Source organism: Pseudochaenichthys georgianus, chromosome 15 (genome assembly GCF_902827115.2).
Source record: "Pseudochaenichthys georgianus chromosome 15, fPseGeo1.2, whole genome shotgun sequence".
NCBI lineage: Eukaryota > Metazoa > Chordata > Actinopteri > Perciformes > Channichthyidae > Pseudochaenichthys > Pseudochaenichthys georgianus.
Window position 1 is genome coordinate 35,870,063 of NC_047517.1, and position 19,621 is coordinate 35,889,683.

A 19,621-nucleotide genomic window follows, 5' to 3' on the forward strand; every position below is an offset into this window, starting at 1 on the left:
CTGCCGGATATGGAAGCCCCTCTTTATTTTTGTACCTGCTGGGCCCAGAGTGAAATGCTTTTGTGAGCACAAACTAGAGGGGAACAGCCAGCACCAGTGTGATTTTGGTGAGTCTGTGACTATCCTGGACAAAGATAAAGGGGGGGTTCCAAATCCGGCAGCACCAACAGTCGCGTCACAGTTGGGGGCGGACCATGGGCGGACCTATTCCTCATCGTCTCTGCAGTCGGGACTTCATCCTAGTATCGGCATCCACTCTTTTTCAATAGTAATTGGAATTGAACTGCGTGGCTTCACTGGGTCTTGTATGAAAATCCCGCCACCGAAGACGAATAAACAGCCATAAAACACAGTCCATGAGACGCCGTTTCATAGCTCTATGCCGACAGACAATAGAGACAGGGAGCTGCTGGATAACAAGTTTGCGCGTGTTATTTTCAGAGATACGAAGCGTGGGGATGACCTTGCAGATCATGTACCGGTGGAGTATCTTCACATGTAAGTAACTAAACGTTTTTCCTACATAGCATTAATAGTAGTTATGATTACTTGCATCGGTATTTCTACACCACCGGGCTTTATAAACCACATGGTGAACGCTAACTCTAGGCTACTCATTTGTACCGTGGTAAATTTGGTTTACAAGCTGAGTTCATCAGATGTGTTATGACATGTGTAGGTAAAAAGGCCAAGCCGCATAATAGATGTATAGCATTTTTTAACATTAAAAAAATAGTATAAAATCAAAAGGTGGGTTTTTTGAAAAAAAGCAGCTTTGTGTTAAGTGTAGGGCAGTTAGCTGAGTTCATCAGATGTGTTTTGACATGGGTAGGTGAAAAGGTCAAGCCGCATAATAGATTTATAGGATTGTTTAACACAAAAAAAATAGTATAAAATCAAAAGGTGGGTTTTTTGAAAAAAAAAAGCTTTGTGTTATATAGGCGGGCCTTGTATTAACACATCGAAGTTGGTTTGACAAAAAATCGCCCATCGAAGCCAGTGTTAAATAGATTTTTCGAATGTGTCGAATATCCAACGTCCAATATAAAACCAAATTGACCACGGTCTCATTTGTGGCAGACCGCCTAAGTGCCTTGAGTTCATGAATGAGACTGTGGTTGGTTTATAAATCGGTAATAACAACATTACAGCAGAGGTTATGTTATCTAATGAGAAAGTGAAGAGAGTTATGGTTGTCATTACCACAGATGACCGTAAATGTCTAAATCCTAGCCTATACCGTAAATATTACAACGTTGTCGGGGTGCTCGTCTCTTATATTTGCTTGCGTATCGACATGTATAAAGTAGTTTTCTGCCGGTTTAGCCCCTGTGTTATTGTCCTGCACATGTACCGGCGGCTGAATCAACACTTCCGCATTCATTTGAGTTCTTTAAAAAGCAACTGAAATGTCTAGGACAAATCAACAAAACAGATTAATTATGTCATGCACGGAGTCCGTTGTTATTGTATTCCTTACATATGCAATCAACCCTTATGTTTAGTCTACTTTACGTTATCTTCTAACTTAATGACACACACCACACACACACACAGAGGAATAATGGGGTGGATCAGCTCTGCACACACACTTGGATCTCAGGTTCATCCACCAGAGACCCCAACCTGCAACCAACTGCATCCCGTGTGTGTGTGTGTGTGTGTGTGTGTGTGTGTGTGTGTGTGTGTGTGTGTGTGTGTGTGTGAAAGAGAACAAAAACACACACACACATGTGTTGAACTCTGTTGAAAAGCTCACCACATCATTATCAGGCCAAAAATAAGTAAAAAGTAGAAAAAATGACTAAAATAGCGTATTATTTTGTGATTGAATATGTGTGTTGTGCTACTTCGAACTTCCACTCTTCTACATGTTTTAGGTTAGATGACATGTCACTTGTTAGATGCTTTTCCCCAAAGCGAGTTGGGCAATCCCCACAGGAGTGAGTCCCAAGATGCTGCCCGTATTGAGCCAGCCACTGAGCCACACCCATACAACTGTTTACTCCCCCACATGTAATTAACAACTTTAGCTATAACTTTCAGGATCATGTTATTCATACAAAAATGTAATTGACTAATGAATTAAGAAGTACTTGATTAGATACCTGGCAGTACAGCAAGTCATTTCATTGGCAAATAATGTACATTTGACTAATATATCAAGTATGTTGTACCTTGGCTCATTATTGAAAACCTACCGCATTACATTTTTTTTCATTCAAAGTTATTTTATTTGTAATGCATTTGTCTTTTGCTCTGTCTGTCCCAGTCCTCCTCCAAACGTGTTGCAGCGCCAAGGAACTTCGCTGCACAGTCGCAGAGTTGGATGGTTTGACCAAATACACTATCCCAAAGGACAATGCAACCGGCTGCATTTGCCATTGGACCGATCCCAATGTGAGTAAGACAAGCCCAGATAGCTCATCTCTAATCAGAGTTTGTTTTTTTCTGACATGTTTCCTATGTTAAAGCCATCCCTCTGCAAAACTCTATTGAACATACTGAATATACTGCAGCCATTATTGATGTTATACCTGTGTACTTCTGTACGTACATCTGCTGTTTTGAGTGCACAAGTGTGTCCCAATGTGAAATATGGCACAATGCAATATGATCACTCAGATGGTGCTCAAAGTTCCCCTGACACTGTTTCTCTGCCCTGGCAGTCAGATGGAAATTCCCTCAGTTCTCTTTCCTCAACGCTCTGCTAAGCTAAAGAAGCAGATGCCCCCCCCCCCCCCCCCCCTAGTGAATAGCATCATCATGCACTGTGTATATTTCCCTCTGTAGGACCCAGCAATCACTCACACAGTATCATGCAGAATTTAGACTTAGGCTGTACACTCTCACCTAGGGGTGCAACAACTAATCGATTAAAATCGATTACCAAATTAGTTGCCAACTAATTCAGTCGTCGATTCGTTGGTGACGTCATCACGTGTGTTTTACGCCCCGTTAAGCTCTAACTTTATTGGTCTTTTTATCGGTACTGGAGACATTTAAAAAATATATGTCATGTATTATTGCTACAAAGACATTATATCGCAGTCTTAGTGTCGCCAACTCGTTTCTAATATGCAAAAAGACAAACAAATGCGTCTTTGATGTATTTTCGATCTTTCTCTCCCCCGCCTGCTGGCGAGGCGGCGGGGCAGTTTACACACGGGCAGCTGCAACATGCAGCAACACACACACGTGGGAGATGGCGGAGAGAACGCGCTCCGAGGTGGTTCAACTTTACCCGTCTCGATGTGGAGAATGCTCGTTGCCAAAAGTGGAATAAGAGTTTAGCATGTAAGGGCGGTAACACGAGCTATTTGTCTAAACATTTAGCAAAAGTGCTCCACATCCAGACGGAGGAATGCACCGGGTTCGACTGTCTTTCTAGCAGCTCTGTAGCCCCGTCCACGAGTAACGTTTCCACGTCAGGTGTTATGTATGCTAGCAGCAACACACGGAGTTAACTACATTATACAAACATAATGATTAGAGGTAACAGAGTTATTTGCGGACTTTTGGTGACAGAGCCTTCAGTGTGGCATCCCCCACCCTCTGGAACTCTCTCCCCCCCCGAAATCCGCAGCGCCCCAACCCTGGACATTTTCAAAAAAGCCCTCAAAACGCACCTTTTTACCAAGGCTTTCCCCACTGTATAGTTAGTTTAATAGGTTTATTTTTCCGCTACTTCCCCCCCACCCCCTTAACCTGTCTGCCTTTTTTCCCCTACTCCCCGCCCCGACTTGTAAAGCGACCTTGGGTTTCCTGAAAGGCGCTATAAAAATATTAATTATTATTATTATTTAGTTTGTTAAAGTTTCAGCTATTCTGTTTACAGTTCTGTCATCAGATTATTTAATACGATTTGTTAAAACACTGTTGTTTCTTTTGATGTGAAATATTATTTATTTAATTTGAATAAAAAGCAATGTTAGTTTTGTTCACAATTTAAGTTATTTCAATAATATATGTATTTTGGAATCAAGTATTAATCTTTATTGTCTTCATTGTTAGTTTCCACATGCCTAAAACAACCTCAAGCTAAATCTAAAAGTTGATGGCTAAATAAGAGCGTTTGAGAAATTGTGCAAGGCATACAGTAATAGTCCGAATAGTCGATTAATCGTTTCATTAATCGATAGATTAATCGATTATCAAATTAGTCGTTTGTTGCAGCCCTACTCTCACCCCATGCATGCCACCTTTAGCAGTAGACTGCGAGCACTGAGGAGCACCACAGAATGCCACAGGAGGTCCTATCTTCCTGAGGCCATCAGACTTTATAACTCCTCCTCCTGCAGGAAGGATAATTAAACTATAACACCATGTGCAATATTAGGCTGATGTCATAATTTCATAACATTTGCAGTTTTAATATTTAACCTAATTGTATTTAGTACGATAAGATTTGTCACCAAAATTACATTACATTACATTTAGCTGACGCTTTTATCCAAATCGACTTACAATAAGTGCATTCGACCAGGAAGATACAACCTTGAAGAAAACAGAATCATATAAGTACATCAGGTTTCATAGAGCCAAACATTTCAAGTGCTACTCAACTGGCTTTAGATAAGCCAGCCGTTTATTAGTATATAAGTGCTTTGTTAGTAGTTCTATCGCTCGAAGTGGAGTCGAAAGAGATGAGTTTTCAGTCTGCGCCGGAAGGTGTAATTAATTCCTTGCATTTATTATAGCGCTTTCCAGTACTCAAAGCGCTCATTCCACCATTTTGGAGCCAGGATAGCAAACCTACGTGTTTTTGCTGATGGGAACTTGGGTCCCCCTCGCAGTGCGGGTGCAGCGAGTCGTTTGGCTGATGCAGAGCGAAGTGCACGTGCTGGGATGTACGGTTTAACCATGTCCTGGATGTAGGAAGGGCAGCTGGGGACGTATCTTCCTGATGTTGTAAAGCGTGTATCTGCAGCAGCGGGTTGTAGCAGCGATGTTTGCAGTGAAGGACAGGTTGTTATCTAGGATCACACCCAGATTCTTTGCAGTCTGAGTCGGGAAAACAACAGAGGTGCCAATGTTGATTGTTAGGTCAAGAGTGGGACAATCTTTTCCCGGAAGGAAAAGCAGTTCAGTCTTGTCAAGGTTGAGCTTGAGGTGATGAGCAGACATCCACTGAGAGATGTCAGCTAGACGAGCAGAGATGCGTGCGACGACCTGGGTCTCTGAGCGGGGAAAGGACAGAATTAATTGGGTGTCGTCAGCGTAGCAGTGGTATGAAAAACCATGCGGGCTAATGACAGATCCGAGCGAGTTTGTGTACAAGGAGAAGAGGAGGGGACCAAGAACAGAGCCCTGAGGGACCTCTGTAGTTAATTGACAAGGGTCGGACTCGGACCCTCTCCAAGTTACCCTGTAGGTACGGTCTTTGAGGTATGAGGTGAGGAGGGAAAGTGCAGAGCCTGAAACTCCAAGTTCTTGGAGAGTGTGAAGGAGGATCTGATGATTCACTGTGTCGAATGCAGCAGACAGGTCCAACAGGATGATGACAGAGGAGAGGGAGGCTGCTTTAGCCGTGTGCAGTTCCTCAGTGACAGCAAGGAGGGCAGTTTCTGTGGAGTGACCTGCCTTGAAACCAGACTGGTGCGGATCCAGAAGGTTGTTCTGATGGAGATAACAGGAGAGTTGTTTAAAGACAGCGCGTTCAAGTGTTTTAGACAGGAACGGGAGGAGAGAGACAGGCCTGTTGTTTATAACATCAGACGGGTTGAGAGTGGGTTTCTTTAGGGTTTACTCTTGCCTCCTTGAGACTGTTTGGAAAGTGAGCAGAAGTTAGAGAAGTGTTGATGAAATGGTAGAATATCAGGAGCGATAGTCTGAAGGAGGTTTGAAGGGATAGGGTCCAGAGGACAGGTGGTAGGGCGGGCAGAGGTAATGAGGGTAAGAACCTCACTTGGAGAGAGAGGGGAAAAGGAGGTTAGTGTATGGGTGAAAGGAGGGTCTGGTGACCCAGCGGTGAGTAGAGGTGAGTCAGAAAAAGAAGAGCGAATATCATCAACCTTTTTTTCAAAGTGGTTAACAAAGTCGCTTGACAGAAGGGAGGAGGGGGAAGGGGCTTTGGGGGGGTCCAAGAGGGTGGAGAAGATGGAAAATAGTTTTTGGGGATTGGAATAGGAAGATTGGATCTTATCTTGAAAGAAAGTGATTTTTGCCTGAGAGATCGAAGCAGAGGAGAGGAGAGGCTGATAGGTTAGGACAGGGGTAGGCAAGTAAGTTTGGCCGTGGGCCAATTTTTTGCTGAGCCACAAAATGGCGGGCCAGAACATAATCAAAGCCTAATTCAAGGAATTGATTTTGGTAAGAGGGCGCAGCGCCACTGTTCCCCGGTTCAGAAAAAACTCTGATATCGCTGATAACCCTCCCCATCAACACTCTGATGCGCAGTCAGATCCGCTGATTGGTTCACTGATGATATAGGTGCCCAATCCAGAGCCTCTGGCTAGACCCGCCCAAAGGGAGGCTCGTCCTCTCTAGCCCCATTTCAGTCCCAAAGCCAGGGCTATTATCTGTATTTTAACAGACTTATCTTTTACATTGAGGTGTATTTATTGTTCTCTTCAAAGTAAATTTTTCTCTGAAATTGTCAGGAGGATAGTCCTCCCTTTCCTCAATGGACGAGCCTCCACTGAGTAAAGTAGAGTTATTAACTAGGTAGCAGTGTTATTTAACACTTTTATTCTGATAAGTATTGTCAAGTTCTCTGGGTTTTTGGCATTTATTTGAGTGTTTGCCCACATTTGAGAGGCTTGAGGGGCAACAGAGGACGCATGGACAACTGGAATCCTTTTTCCTTTTCTTTATTTCAACTTTTCAAGGACACATTAGGATTCTTTCAGGTTGAAAACCTTTAAAAAATATTAAAGGACAAAATAAATCAATTACAGCATTTTGCTTTGCAATTTAATATATTATAACCTAAATTAATTAGTAACCAAGTATTTTACTCAAACTCAATGTATTTAATAGTTAAATAAATACATTAATTGACCTGGTTCCCCACAACCACACATTTGCCATATGTGACCCGCTCTATCGAAATCAGTCGGAAATCGCAACGGCTCATTTAAAAAAAATAAACGTGGATTTGCGTAAAAAACTAGTTTTTCGGGTGTTTTGTTTGATTTTAAATAAACAAAGTCTTGGCTTTCAGAATATGGAACTTTTATTTCCAAAATCACACGATAAATACATGTTTGAAGCTTGTAAAGGGAAGATGACAGCTCTCCCTCGCGCTCTGCTCTAACACAGCGCCGCTTCCCCTCCCGCTGACATTATGAATGTATATTTCAGGACAGAATTTATTTTACCGGACGAATTCGAAACTTACCGGTCATGTTTCAATAATAATAATAATAATAATAAGAATGGTGTAGCAAAGTTTCCGTTAGCAGGTAATCACCGGACTATGACCGGATATGCTGATGTTTAAAACTCAGTTAATGGGAGTAATTTTTAATATTGCTTCAGTTTATAATCGTAACAGATCGAACAATTCTGATTCATTTTTCAATAAATGATTCCACAAACAACATAATTATTACATTCAAACAAACTACTTGTAGTAGATGAAGTACATTATTCAAAAGTTTACATTAACTTTGGATAATAACACGGGAGAAACGGATCCCTCTCTTCTCCCCTCTCCCTCCCTCCCTCTCCCCTCTCCCTCCCTCCCTCCCTCTCTCTCCTGACAGCCTGTCAGTTTCTCATGCAGCTCACTAAACAGTGGGCGGAGCTTCAGGTGATTATGCAGCAGCTGATCTGATCTCTCTCTCGGGTCCGGTTAAACTTCACTCACGTTTATGTCCATATCGATCAGATCCAGCTCTCTTGATCGGCCTTTATAGAGAGCACCGATCAAACTATTAAGAGTGAATATCGGCCGATAATGACCGGCGGCCGATCGATCGGAGCCTCCCTAATTAGACATTTTGACCAACAGGTTTTGAATTTACCGGTTTTTAATGAATTTTACCAGCTAAAAACAGGTAATTACCGGCTAACAGAAACCCTGATGTGCGACTCTCGGTCCTATGTTGTAAGAAAAAAAGAATCTCAAAATAATGTTTTATTTTTGATTCTCAAAATTACAGGCCAAATATTATTGCTGGCGGGCCAACAATGGCCCGCGGGCCGCCTGTGGCCGACCCATGTGTTAGGAGGTCGTCATGGTGTTTGGATTTCCACCGTTTCCGCTCTGCTGCCCGAAAGGATGGTTCTATTAGCACGCAGTGCGTCATTTAGCCAGGGAGCAGGAGGGGACTGACGAGCCTGCCGAGATGTGAGAGGACAGAGAGAGTCCAGAGAGGATGAGAGAGTAGAGAGGAGAGTTTCTGCAGCAGAGTTTGGAGGCAGGAGTTGGAACGAGTCAGAGGAAGGGAGGGCTGAGAGCACCGATGAGGCAAAGGTAGAGGGGGAGAGGGAACGGAGGCGGACAGGTGCAGGATGAGAAGAGATTAGTTCGTTATGTTTGGAAAGGGGTAGAGAGAATGAAATGAAGAAGGGATCGGAGGTGTGGAGCGGGTTTACAGAGAGGTTAGAAGTAGTGCAGTTCCTTGAGAATATGAGATCGAGGACATTGCCAGCTTTATGAGTTGGTGGGGACGGAGACAGTGAGAAAGCAAAGGCGGTTAACAGAGATGTTAGTTCGTCTATCTTCCCTGTATGGAGGTTGAAGTCTCCGAGAAGTACAGCGGGAGGACCAGTTTCAGGGATGTGTGAGAGGAGGTTATCTAATTCCTCCAAGAAGTCCCCCAAGGCGCCTGGTGGACGGTAGAGAACAACAATGGTTAATTGTATAGGATGGGTTACTGTGACGGCATGGAATTCAAAGGTGGAAGGAGCGAAGTTAGGTAGCTTGAAGAGGGAAAAGCTCCATTTGGGAGCAGGAGACCAGTGCCCCCTCCTCTGCCAGTGGGTCTGGGTGTATGGGAGAAGGAGGATGCTGTGGAGAGAGCTGCTGGGGTGGATGTGTTGAATGGAGTAATCCAGGTCTCAGTGAGAGCAAGGAAATCCAGGGACTGCAGGGAGGCGTAGCCAGAGATGAAGTCAGCCTTAGGAACAGCTGACTGGCAGTTCCACAGGCCGCCTGAAACTAGATGCTGGATCTCAGTGGAGCACGTGGGATAGACGAGAGCGGGCCGGTTATATCGATTAGGAAATACACGGGGCCAGTGATAATTGCGAGAAGACACATACACAGGAATGGAGAAAATACATATGATTATAGCATGAGGGGCTAAACAACCAAATAAAATACTAGAGATACTTAGCTCAATCAAAGTAGGATTTGCCTCCTCTTTGCCACCCTTGTGACTCCCGCAGGACTCCTCAACCCTGTATTACAATAGGCAGGGCCTCTCAGCTGTCGCCCATCAGCTGTAGAGAGTTAACCAATTAGAGGGACGTGGCCCCACAGCTGTGAGAACTCAGGAACTCAGCAATCAGGTGTCCATTTTAGGTAGCTCTTTCCTGGAGCGTCAGACATTGGAGTCCTGAGACGAGTGACTCACTGAGACCTGTGTAACAGGTTCTGTTGAGCAGGTCTGAGATTTAAACTCTCACAAAAGCGCAGTTTCAGCTACAATAACTACAGAACAATTATACAGAGTAGAATAAATGAAACAGAGAAGTCTATTTAAACAAGAATATAACTTACAGTGATTGCTGAGTCAATAGGTAGTGTCGTCACCCGGTCTAGATGCACACTGAGTTCTTCAGATTTTGAATGCGGTATTTGAGGAATTTTACCTGAGGGAAGGATTACTAAATCAAGCTGTTTGTACTTCACGCAATCAGCAGTCTTCCTGCCTATTGTAATGCAGGGATGAGACGAGTGACCCACTGAGACCTGTGTAACAGGTTCTGTTGAGCAGGTATGAGATTTAGGCTGCGGCCCCACGAGGACGAAAACGGCTAAACGCATAGGATTAACGCAAACGCAATCGCAAACGGCTTCCGTCCACATGCAATAATTATCCGGATAGTGTCTGCCCACACGAGACCGCTCCGTTTAGCTCCAACCGCTGGAGAAGCTGCAGTACATATGCAGGAGCCTCTATGTGGCGCTGTAACTTCCTCCACAAAAGCAGCGAAGAAGCATGGTTGTCATGGTTGCCCTTCTGTTTATTCTCCGCGGTGGGGGCCAAGGGAACCGGGCAGAGTTTTTCGCCAGTCAGCGTGTATTAAAGTTGAAATCTTCCGGACACAATTATAAAAGTGCCGGTCAAAGGTCTTCTTTGTTATTTATTGAGCTTTAAAACAAATGAATAACGACTCTATATATTATAATAATAAAATACACGGAGCCTCTCTTTTTCCTCCCTCTCTTCAGACAGCGTCAGTGTCTGTCTCATGCAGCAGCTGATCCAGTAATGAGTGACCCGGCCGACAGTAAAAAATAAACATATTTATAACTAGTTTAGGGAGTTTGAGAGGTAATTAAAATAGCTAAGGGTGATGATCTGACTTGAAGTGTGTGTTTTGCTGCAGAGGGAGGAGCTGCAGGTGAGCACAGCTGCGTGTCTCCGTCCTGTCAGATTAGACTTCACTCGCGAGAGAAAGATAAATAATCTGAATTCAGGGTGCAGTTTACTTTGACGTGGGGGTGAGCAGCAGAGGTGGGGAGAGGCGGGGCTATTGCCTCATCATTATTGCTGTAGATGTTGCACAAACAACTGTAGCATGGTCAATAGCGTCCGGAGCACGATAGCAACTCTGCGATCCGCCATTGTTGTTGTTGTTGGTGGCGAAACACTTCAGCACTGGCGCGGGGTAAGCGGAGGTGAGCAGAAGAGGTGGGGAGAGGCGGGGCTATTGCGCAATCACTATCAGTGATCTGAAAATGTCCGTATAGGGCGCACACACGGAGCCGTTTGACCCCCCAGAGAGTGGCGTATGCATTTCTATCCACCTTGGGACCCGTTGTCGTTTCCTCAGTCGTTTAGTGCCGTATTCGGTCGTCCTCGTGTGGCCGAACGGTCTATATGACACTAAACAGTAACGCAAACGACCGAATTCGTCCTCGTGGGGCCGCAGCCTTAAACTCTCACAAAAGCCCCGTTTCAGCTACAATAACTACAGAACAATGCATCTCTGCAAATGACTTGTCACAGACTGCTACCTATTCTCTACTGGGGCACTGTAATACGTTACATTAAAACTTTGTATATTGAGCTATTGTATATTGCATACTTTTATTAAGATGTAACTGTATTTTGGAGCAACCTGGCAATCCTTCGGGATTAATAAAGTTCTATCTAATCTAATCTACACACCTTAACATTACACCTAGATTTGACTGAATAGGGATTATAATAATAATTATATAATATTATATAATAATATATGATATAATACTATTATTATATAACACAGAGCACCTCTTTAAATAAAATGTACCACTTAAATAAACATAGCATAGTAAAAGAGGGTAGATAAAAGATTTTGAATCTTTTTCTGGATTCATGTAATGGAAAGATATGTGCCCAAAGTTAAGTGTTTTTTATATGAACAGTCATTTTGAAGTTGTTTGTAAAGCTGCCATGTTTTTGTTTTCTTCCATATAAAGGGGATCAATCTGAAAATTGACAATTTGGAAAATGAAATGAAGGAGCAAAGCAAGTGGACTTTTCCTTCCGAAGTCTGCTACAACCAGCTGCACTTCTCATGCACCTGCCTCTCAGAGGTATTACACTCTAAAACCATTAAATGCACACACATCTTGTTAAGTATGCAAAGTAGAGTTAAATACTCTGAATTATGTGTTGATGCATCATGTTTACATGACACATTGGAGCACTGTATTGTTATGACTGTTTCAGCATAAGTACTTAAACTGAGAACTAATTACCTTTTTCTTTTTTCATAGACGGAACAAAACACAGCAAACTGCACCAGTAAGTCTCATCACCTGTCAGGCTTTGTTTCATATCTAAAGGGTATTTCTGTATATTTACAAACTACTGACATTTAAAACATGCTTTAGTCAAAGTTCAATCTTTAAATGTATTTCCCGCAATGTTCTGTCATAACAATATCTTCTTTTTACAGCGGACTGCAGCAGGAAAGAAAGTAAGGCACTACAATAAATAAAATACATTTGAATGCAACACTTGTGTGCTGCTTCTAAATATTCCTGTCCTCTGTTACAAGGTGTAGGTGATCAACAAGAGATGAAGAATGACCCTACAAAGTCTGCTAAGGACAAAGGTACACACTTTATTGTTTCTTCAAAATAACATGATAAGTTAATATGTAAAATGGTATCGGGAAAACCAAAAGACAAAACTAAGAGATGTGTATATCAGAGGTCGCGTTAACCGAATATTTTCCATCTATGACGGATTTTTTTTAACAATGACGGACAAATCTGAAAGCCGTCCGTCATTTTGACAGATTAGAACAACAAACAATGAGAGTTGTTTTTTGTTTGTGTTAGTGTTTGATTGTCTGAAGGTGTTTCTCTGCCAGTAAAAAAAAGTGAAGGGATTGTACTCATGTGGTAAGTTGTCAGGAGGTGAGTCATCCAGGGGCACGTCAGCCCCGCTATCTGTTCACACTACAGTAAGCAGAACCCCCCAAAAGTACAATAGGGCCCCTTTAACTCAAGTATTGCAACCAGACATGTCCGGACATGTCCATGCCCCAGACTAAATAATGCTTAATGCCTTCCTTTGTTGTGGCTGTTAATGCTATATTTGCAACACTCTTTAACCTGACGCAAGAATATATACCACATTACAAGTATCTGATAACAGTTATCTGAAAAAAGGGATAAGATTCAGGCATAAACATTGTTTTGAACTGAGCAGAAAGGCATTAAGTGTGAATGAAATCTATGAAGTTCTCTCACACTGTTTGTGAAACGTGAGAAACCGTTGTTGTAAAGTTACATAATATTTCATGACTTCCTGTTCACTCAATATAGCCGGAAGCGGTGAAATGATTATTGTTATATCACAGATGTTGGCCTCAAATCTCTTTTCATTCATAAATCCTAGCGTGGGTTGAGGTTACAGTCATCTTACAAAGTCAAATCTTTGCGTAGTAACCCTAAACCTTTTTTGAATACGTTTGAAAACTTCTGTAGTTTTACTTGTAGGCTACTTAAGTGTTTTTAATATTAAGTAGCCTACGTGATGTTACATTTAATGATGTATTGGACATTGAAATATAAATGTTGCCTGTTGGTGGATTAACTGTCAAACAACACTCATCTCTTGACAGAGACTCCCCGCCACTACTGGATGTTGATGGGATCTGGTATCCTCTTTGTGCTGCTGCCGCTGCTTCTCGCCTTCTGGTACAGAGATCATAATTCCAGGTATTTAAAATCATCTATTTGTTTTCATGAGTTTCTCTGCCATAATCTGACATGTTTTCTAATGATCTGTTCTTGTTGTTGGTATGCTGCAGGTGGTGTAAGAAGAGCGGGAGCAACAACATGCTTGTGTAATAGTTTAGGAACATCAGGGGTTTTTAACTTTTATATGACATTTTTGTAAAAGTATCTCTTAAGGCCAATTCGTTTTGATAAGGTTGCTGCACCACAACACTCCAGTGCCTTAACTGTGTGAAGAAACATGGCTTACATACTATATATTTCTATGCTGTTGTCTTCGCTCTATGAATTTAATATATTTCTATGCTGTTGTCTTCGCTCTATGAATTTAATATATTTCTATGCTGTTGTCTTCGCTCTATGAATTTAATATATTTCTATGCTGTTGTCTTCGCTCTATGAATTTAATATATTTCTATGCTGTTGTCTTCGCTCTATGAATTTAATATATTTCTATGCTGTTGTCTTCGCTCTATGAATTTAATATTTTTCTATGCTGTTGTCTTCGCTCTATGAATTTAATCAGCTCATGACAATCATGTAAATTATTTGTGATTTTCTTCACAAATAATACTGTGCAAGCAAACCCTTGTGAGACAGATGTCAACATACACAATGCTAAATATCTACTACTATAAGCTCTGTTTTCTCTCTCAGTATTCCTACTACATTCCAGCTAAAGCCAAAACCAGTGTCCAGATGTTTTTAAAGCTAAATACTTCTTGCTCTTTTTCTGCTTATATATTTCCTTTTTTCACTTTACTAAATCAGAGTTGTAAGATTTATATTGCTTAAAATAGGATGATTAAAGGAGGGTCTGGTGACCCAGCGGTGAGTAGAGGTGAGTCAGAAAAAGAAGAGCGAATATCATCAACCTTTTTTTCAAAGTGGTTAACAAAGTCGCTTGACAGAAGGGAGGAGGGGGAAGGGGCTTTGGGGGGGTCCAAGAGGGTGGAGAAGATGGAAAATAGTTTTTGGGGATTGGAATAGGAAGATTGGATCTTATCTTGAAAGAAAGTGATTTTTGCCTGAGAGATCGAAGCAGAGGAGAGGAGAGGCTGATAGGTTAGGACAGGGGTAGGCAAGTAAGTTTGGCCGTGGGCCAATTTTTTGCTGAGCCACAAAATGGCGGGCCAGAACATAATCAAAGCCTAATTCAAGGAATTGATTTTGGTAAGAGGGCGCAGCGCCACTGTTCCCCGGTTCAGAAAAAACTCTGATATCGCTGATAACCCTCCCCATCAACACTCTGATGCGCAGTCAGATCCGCTGATTGGTTCACTGATGATATAGGTGCCCAATCCAGAGCCTCTGGCTAGACCCGCCCAAAGGGAGGCTCGTCCTCTCTAGCCCCATTTCAGTCCCAAAGCCAGGGCTATTATCTGTATTTTAACAGACTTATCTTTTACATTGAGGTGTATTTATTGTTCTCTTCAAAGTAAATTTTTCTCTGAAATTGTCAGGAGGATAGTCCTCCCTTTCCTCAATGGACGAGCCTCCACTGAGTAAAGTAGAGTTATTAACTAGGTAGCAGTGTTATTTAACACTTTTATTCTGATAAGTATTGTCAAGTTCTCTGGGTTTTTGGCATTTATTTGAGTGTTTGCCCACATTTGAGAGGCTTGAGGGGCAACAGAGGACGCATGGACAACTGGAATCCTTTTTCCTTTTCTTTATTTCAACTTTTCAAGGACACATTAGGATTCTTTCAGGTTGAAAACCTTTAAAAAATATTAAAGGACAAAATAAATCAATTACAGCATTTTGCTTTGCAATTTAATATATTATAACCTAAATTAATTAGTAACCAAGTATTTTACTCAAACTCAATGTATTTAATAGTTAAATAAATACATTAATTGACCTGGTTCCCCACAACCACACATTTGCCATATGTGACCCGCTCTATCGAAATCAGTCGGAAATCGCAACGGCTCATTTAAAAAAATAAACGTGGATTTGCGTAAAAAACTAGTTTTTCGGGTGTTTTGTTTGATTTTAAATAAACAAAGTCTTGGCTTTCAGAATATGGAACTTTTATTTCCAAAATCACACGATAAATACATGTTTGAAGCTTGTAAAGGGAAGATGACAGCTCTCCCTCGCGCTCTGCTCTAACACAGCGCCGCTTCCCCTCCCGCTGACATTATGAATGTATATTTCAGGACAGAATTTATTTTACCGGACGAATTCGAAACTTACCGGTCATGTTTCAATAATAATAATAATAATAATAAGAATGGTGTAGCAAAGTTTCCGTTAGCAGGTAATCACCGGACTATGACCGGATATGCTGATGTTTAAAACTCAGTTAATGGGAGTAATTTTTAATATTGCTTCAGTTTATAATCGTAACAGATCGAACAATTCTGATTCATTTTTCAATAAATGATTCCACAAACAACATAATTATTACATTCAAACAAACTACTTGTAGTAGATGAAGTACATTATTCAAAAGTTTACATTAACTTTGGATAATAACACGGGAGAAACGGATCCCTCTCTTCTCCCCTCTCCCTCCCTCCCTCTCCCCTCTCCCTCCCTCCCTCCCTCTCTCTCCTGACAGCCTGTCAGTTTCTCATGCAGCTCACTAAACAGTGGGCGGAGCTTCAGGTGATTATGCAGCAGCTGATCTGATCTCTCTCTCGGGTCCGGTTAAACTTCACTCACGTTTATGTCCATATCGATCAGATCCAGCTCTCTTGATCGGCCTTTATAGAGAGCACCGATCAAACTATTAAGAGTGAATATCGGCCGATAATGACCGGCGGCCGATCGATCGGAGCCTCCCTAATTAGACATTTTGACCAACAGGTTTTGAATTTACCGGTTTTTAATGAATTTTACCAGCTAAAAACAGGTAATTACCGGCTAACAGAAACCCTGATGTGCGACTCTCGGTCCTATGTTGTAAGAAAAAAAGAATCTCAAAATAATGTTTTATTTTTGATTCTCAAAATTACAGGCCAAATATTATTGCTGGCGGGCCAACAATGGCCCGCGGGCCGCCTGTGGCCGACCCATGTGTTAGGAGGTCGTCATGGTGTTTGGATTTCCCACCGTTTCCGCTCTGCTGCCCGAAAGGATGGTTCTATTAGCACGCAGTGCGTCATTTAGCCAGGGAGCAGGAGGGGACTGACGAGCCTGCCGAGATGTGAGAGGACAGAGAGAGTCCAGAGAGGATGAGAGAGTAGAGAGGAGAGTTTCTGCAGCAGAGTTTGGAGGCAGGAGTTGGAACGAGTCAGAGGAAGGGAGGGCTGAGAGCACCGATGAGGCAAAGGTAGAGGGGGAGAGGGAACGGAGGCGGACAGGTGCAGGATGAGAAGAGATTAGTTCGTTATGTTTGGAAAGGGGTAGAGAGAATGAAATGAAGAAGGGATCGGAGGTGTGGAGCGGGTTTACAGAGAGGTTAGAAGTAGTGCAGTTCCTTGAGAATATGAGATCGAGGACATTGCCAGCTTTATGAGTTGGTGGGGACGGAGACAGTGAGAAAGCAAAGGCGGTTAACAGAGATGTTAGTTCGTCTATCTTCCCTGTATGGAGGTTGAAGTCTCCGAGAAGTACAGCGGGAGGACCAGTTTCAGGGATGTGTGAGAGGAGGTTATCTAATTCCTCCAAGAAGTCCCCCAAGGCGCCTGGTGGACGGTAGAGAACAACAATGGTTAATTGTATAGGATGGGTTACTGTGACGGCATGGAATTCAAAGGTGGAAGGAGCGAAGTTAGGTAGCTTGAAGAGGGAAAAGCTCCATTTGGGAGCAGGAGACCAGTGCCCCCTCCTCTGCCAGTGGGTCTGGGTGTATGGGAGAAGGAGGATGCTGTGGAGAGAGCTGCTGGGGTGGATGTGTTGAATGGAGTAATCCAGGTCTCAGTGAGAGCAAGGAAATCCAGGGACTGCAGGGAGGCGTAGCCAGAGATGAAGTCAGCCTTAGGAACAGCTGACTGGCAGTTCCACAGGCCGCCTGAAACTAGATGCTGGATCTCAGTGGAGCACGTGGGATAGACGAGAGCGGGCCGGTTATATCGATTAGGAAATACACGGGGCCAGTGATAATTGCGAGAAGACACATACACAGGAATGGAGAAAATACATATGATTATAGCATGAGGGGCTAAACAACCAAATAAAATACTAGAGATACTTAGCTCAATCAAAGTAGGATTTGCCTCCTCTTTGCCACCCTTGTGACTCCCGCAGGACTCCTCAACCCTGTATTACAATAGGCAGGGCCTCTCAGCTGTCGCCCATCAGCTGTAGAGAGTTAACCAATTAGAGGGACGTGGCCCCACAGCTGTGAGAACTCAGGAACTCAGCAATCAGGTGTCCATTTTAGGTAGCTCTTTCCTGGAGCGTCAGACATTGGAGTCCTGAGACGAGTGACTCACTGAGACCTGTGTAACAGGTTCTGTTGAGCAGGTCTGAGATTTAAACTCTCACAAAAGCGCAGTTTCAGCTACAATAACTACAGAACAATTATACAGAGTAGAATAAATGAAACAGAGAAGTCTATTTAAACAAGAATATAACTTACAGTGATTGCTGAGTCAATAGGTAGTGTCGTCACCCGGTCTAGATGCACACTGAGTTCTTCAGATTTTGAATGCGGTATTTGAGGAATTTTACCTGAGGGAAGGATTACTAAATCAAGCTGTTTGTACTTCACGCAATCAGCAGTCTTCCTGCCTATTGTAATGCAGGGATGAGACGAGTGACCCACTGAGACCTGTGTAACAGGTTCTGTTGAGCAGGTATGAGATTTAGGCTGCGGCCCCACGAGGACGAAAACGGCTAAACGCATAGGATTAACGCAAACGCAATCGCAAACGGCTTCCGTCCACATGCAATAATTATCCGGATAGTGTCTGCCCACACGAGACCGCTCCGTTTAGCTCCAACCGCTGGAGAAGCTGCAGTACATATGCAGGAGCCTCTATGTGGCGCTGTAACTTCCTCCACAAAAGCAGCGAAGAAGCATGGTTGTCATGGTTGCCCTTCTGTTTATTCTCCGCGGTGGGGGGCCAAGGGAACCGGGCAGAGTTTTTCGCCAGTCAGCGTGTATTAAAGTTGAAATCTTCCGGACACAATTATAAAAGTGCCGGTCAAAGGTCTTCTTTGTTATTTATTGAGCTTTAAAACAAATGAATAACGACTCTATATATTATAATAATAAAATACACGGAGCCTCTCTTTTTCCTCCCTCTCTTCAGACAGCGTCAGTGTCTGTCTCATGCAGCAGCTGATCCAGTAATGAGTGACCCGGCCGACAGTAAAAAATAAACATATTTATAACTAGTTTAGGGAGTTTGAGAGGTAATTAAAATAGCTAAGGGTGATGATCTGACTTGAAGTGTGTGTTTTGCTGCAGAGGGAGGAGCTGCAGGTGAGCACAGCTGCGTGTCTCCGTCCTGTCAGATTAGACTTCACTCGCGAGAGAAAGATAAATAATCTGAATTCAGGGTGCAGTTTACTTTGACGTGGGGGTGAGCAGCAGAGGTGGGGAGAGGCGGGGCTATTGCCTCATCATTATTGCTGTAGATGTTGCACAAACAACTGTAGCATGGTCAATAGCGTCCGGAGCACGATAGCAACTCTGCGATCCGCCATTGTTGTTGTTGTTGGTGGCGAAACACTTCAGCACTGGCGCGGGGTAAGCGGAGGTGAGCAGAAGAGGTGGGGAGAGGCGGGGCTATTGCGCAATCACTATCAGTGATCTGAAAATGTCCGTATAGGGCGCACACACGGAGCCGTTTGACCCCCCAGAGAGTGGCGTATGCATTTCTATCCACCTTGGGACCCGTTGTCGTTTCCTCAGTCGTTTAGTGCCGTATTCGGTCGTCCTCGTGTGGCCGAACGGTCTATATGACACTAAACAGTAACGCAAACGACCGAATTCGTCCTCGTGGGGCCGCAGCCTTAAACTCTCACAAAAGCCCCGTTTCAGCTACAATAACTACAGAACAATGCATCTCTGCAAATGACTTGTCACAGACTGCTACCTATTCTCTACTGGGGCACTGTAATACGTTACATTAAAACTTTGTATATTGAGCTATTGTATATTGCATACTTTTATTAAGATGTAACTGTATTTTGGAGCAACCTGGCAATCCTTCGGGATTAATAAAGTTCTATCTAATCTAATCTACACACCTTAACATTACACCTAGATTTGACTGAATAGGGATTATAATAATAATTATATAATATTATATAATAATATATGATATAATACTATTATTATATAACACAGAGCACCTCTTT

General features: G+C 42.8%; 1 protein-coding gene across 1 annotated transcript; it reads left to right on the forward strand.

The window, feature by feature from the left end:
* Positions 1–218: 218 nt before the first annotated feature.
* On the forward strand, positions 219–14,269 carry LOC117459310 (uncharacterized). The gene is made up of 8 exons (XM_034100064.2): positions 219–498; positions 2,273–2,400; positions 11,585–11,701; positions 11,885–11,912; positions 12,067–12,087; positions 12,169–12,225; positions 13,243–13,339; positions 13,432–14,269. Exons 1-8 carry the CDS (start codon positions 357–359, stop codon positions 13,469–13,471), a joined length of 630 nt encoding a protein of 209 aa, XP_033955955.1. The 5' UTR covers positions 219–356; the 3' UTR covers positions 13,472–14,269.
* Positions 14,270–19,621: the final 5,352 nt, after the last annotated feature.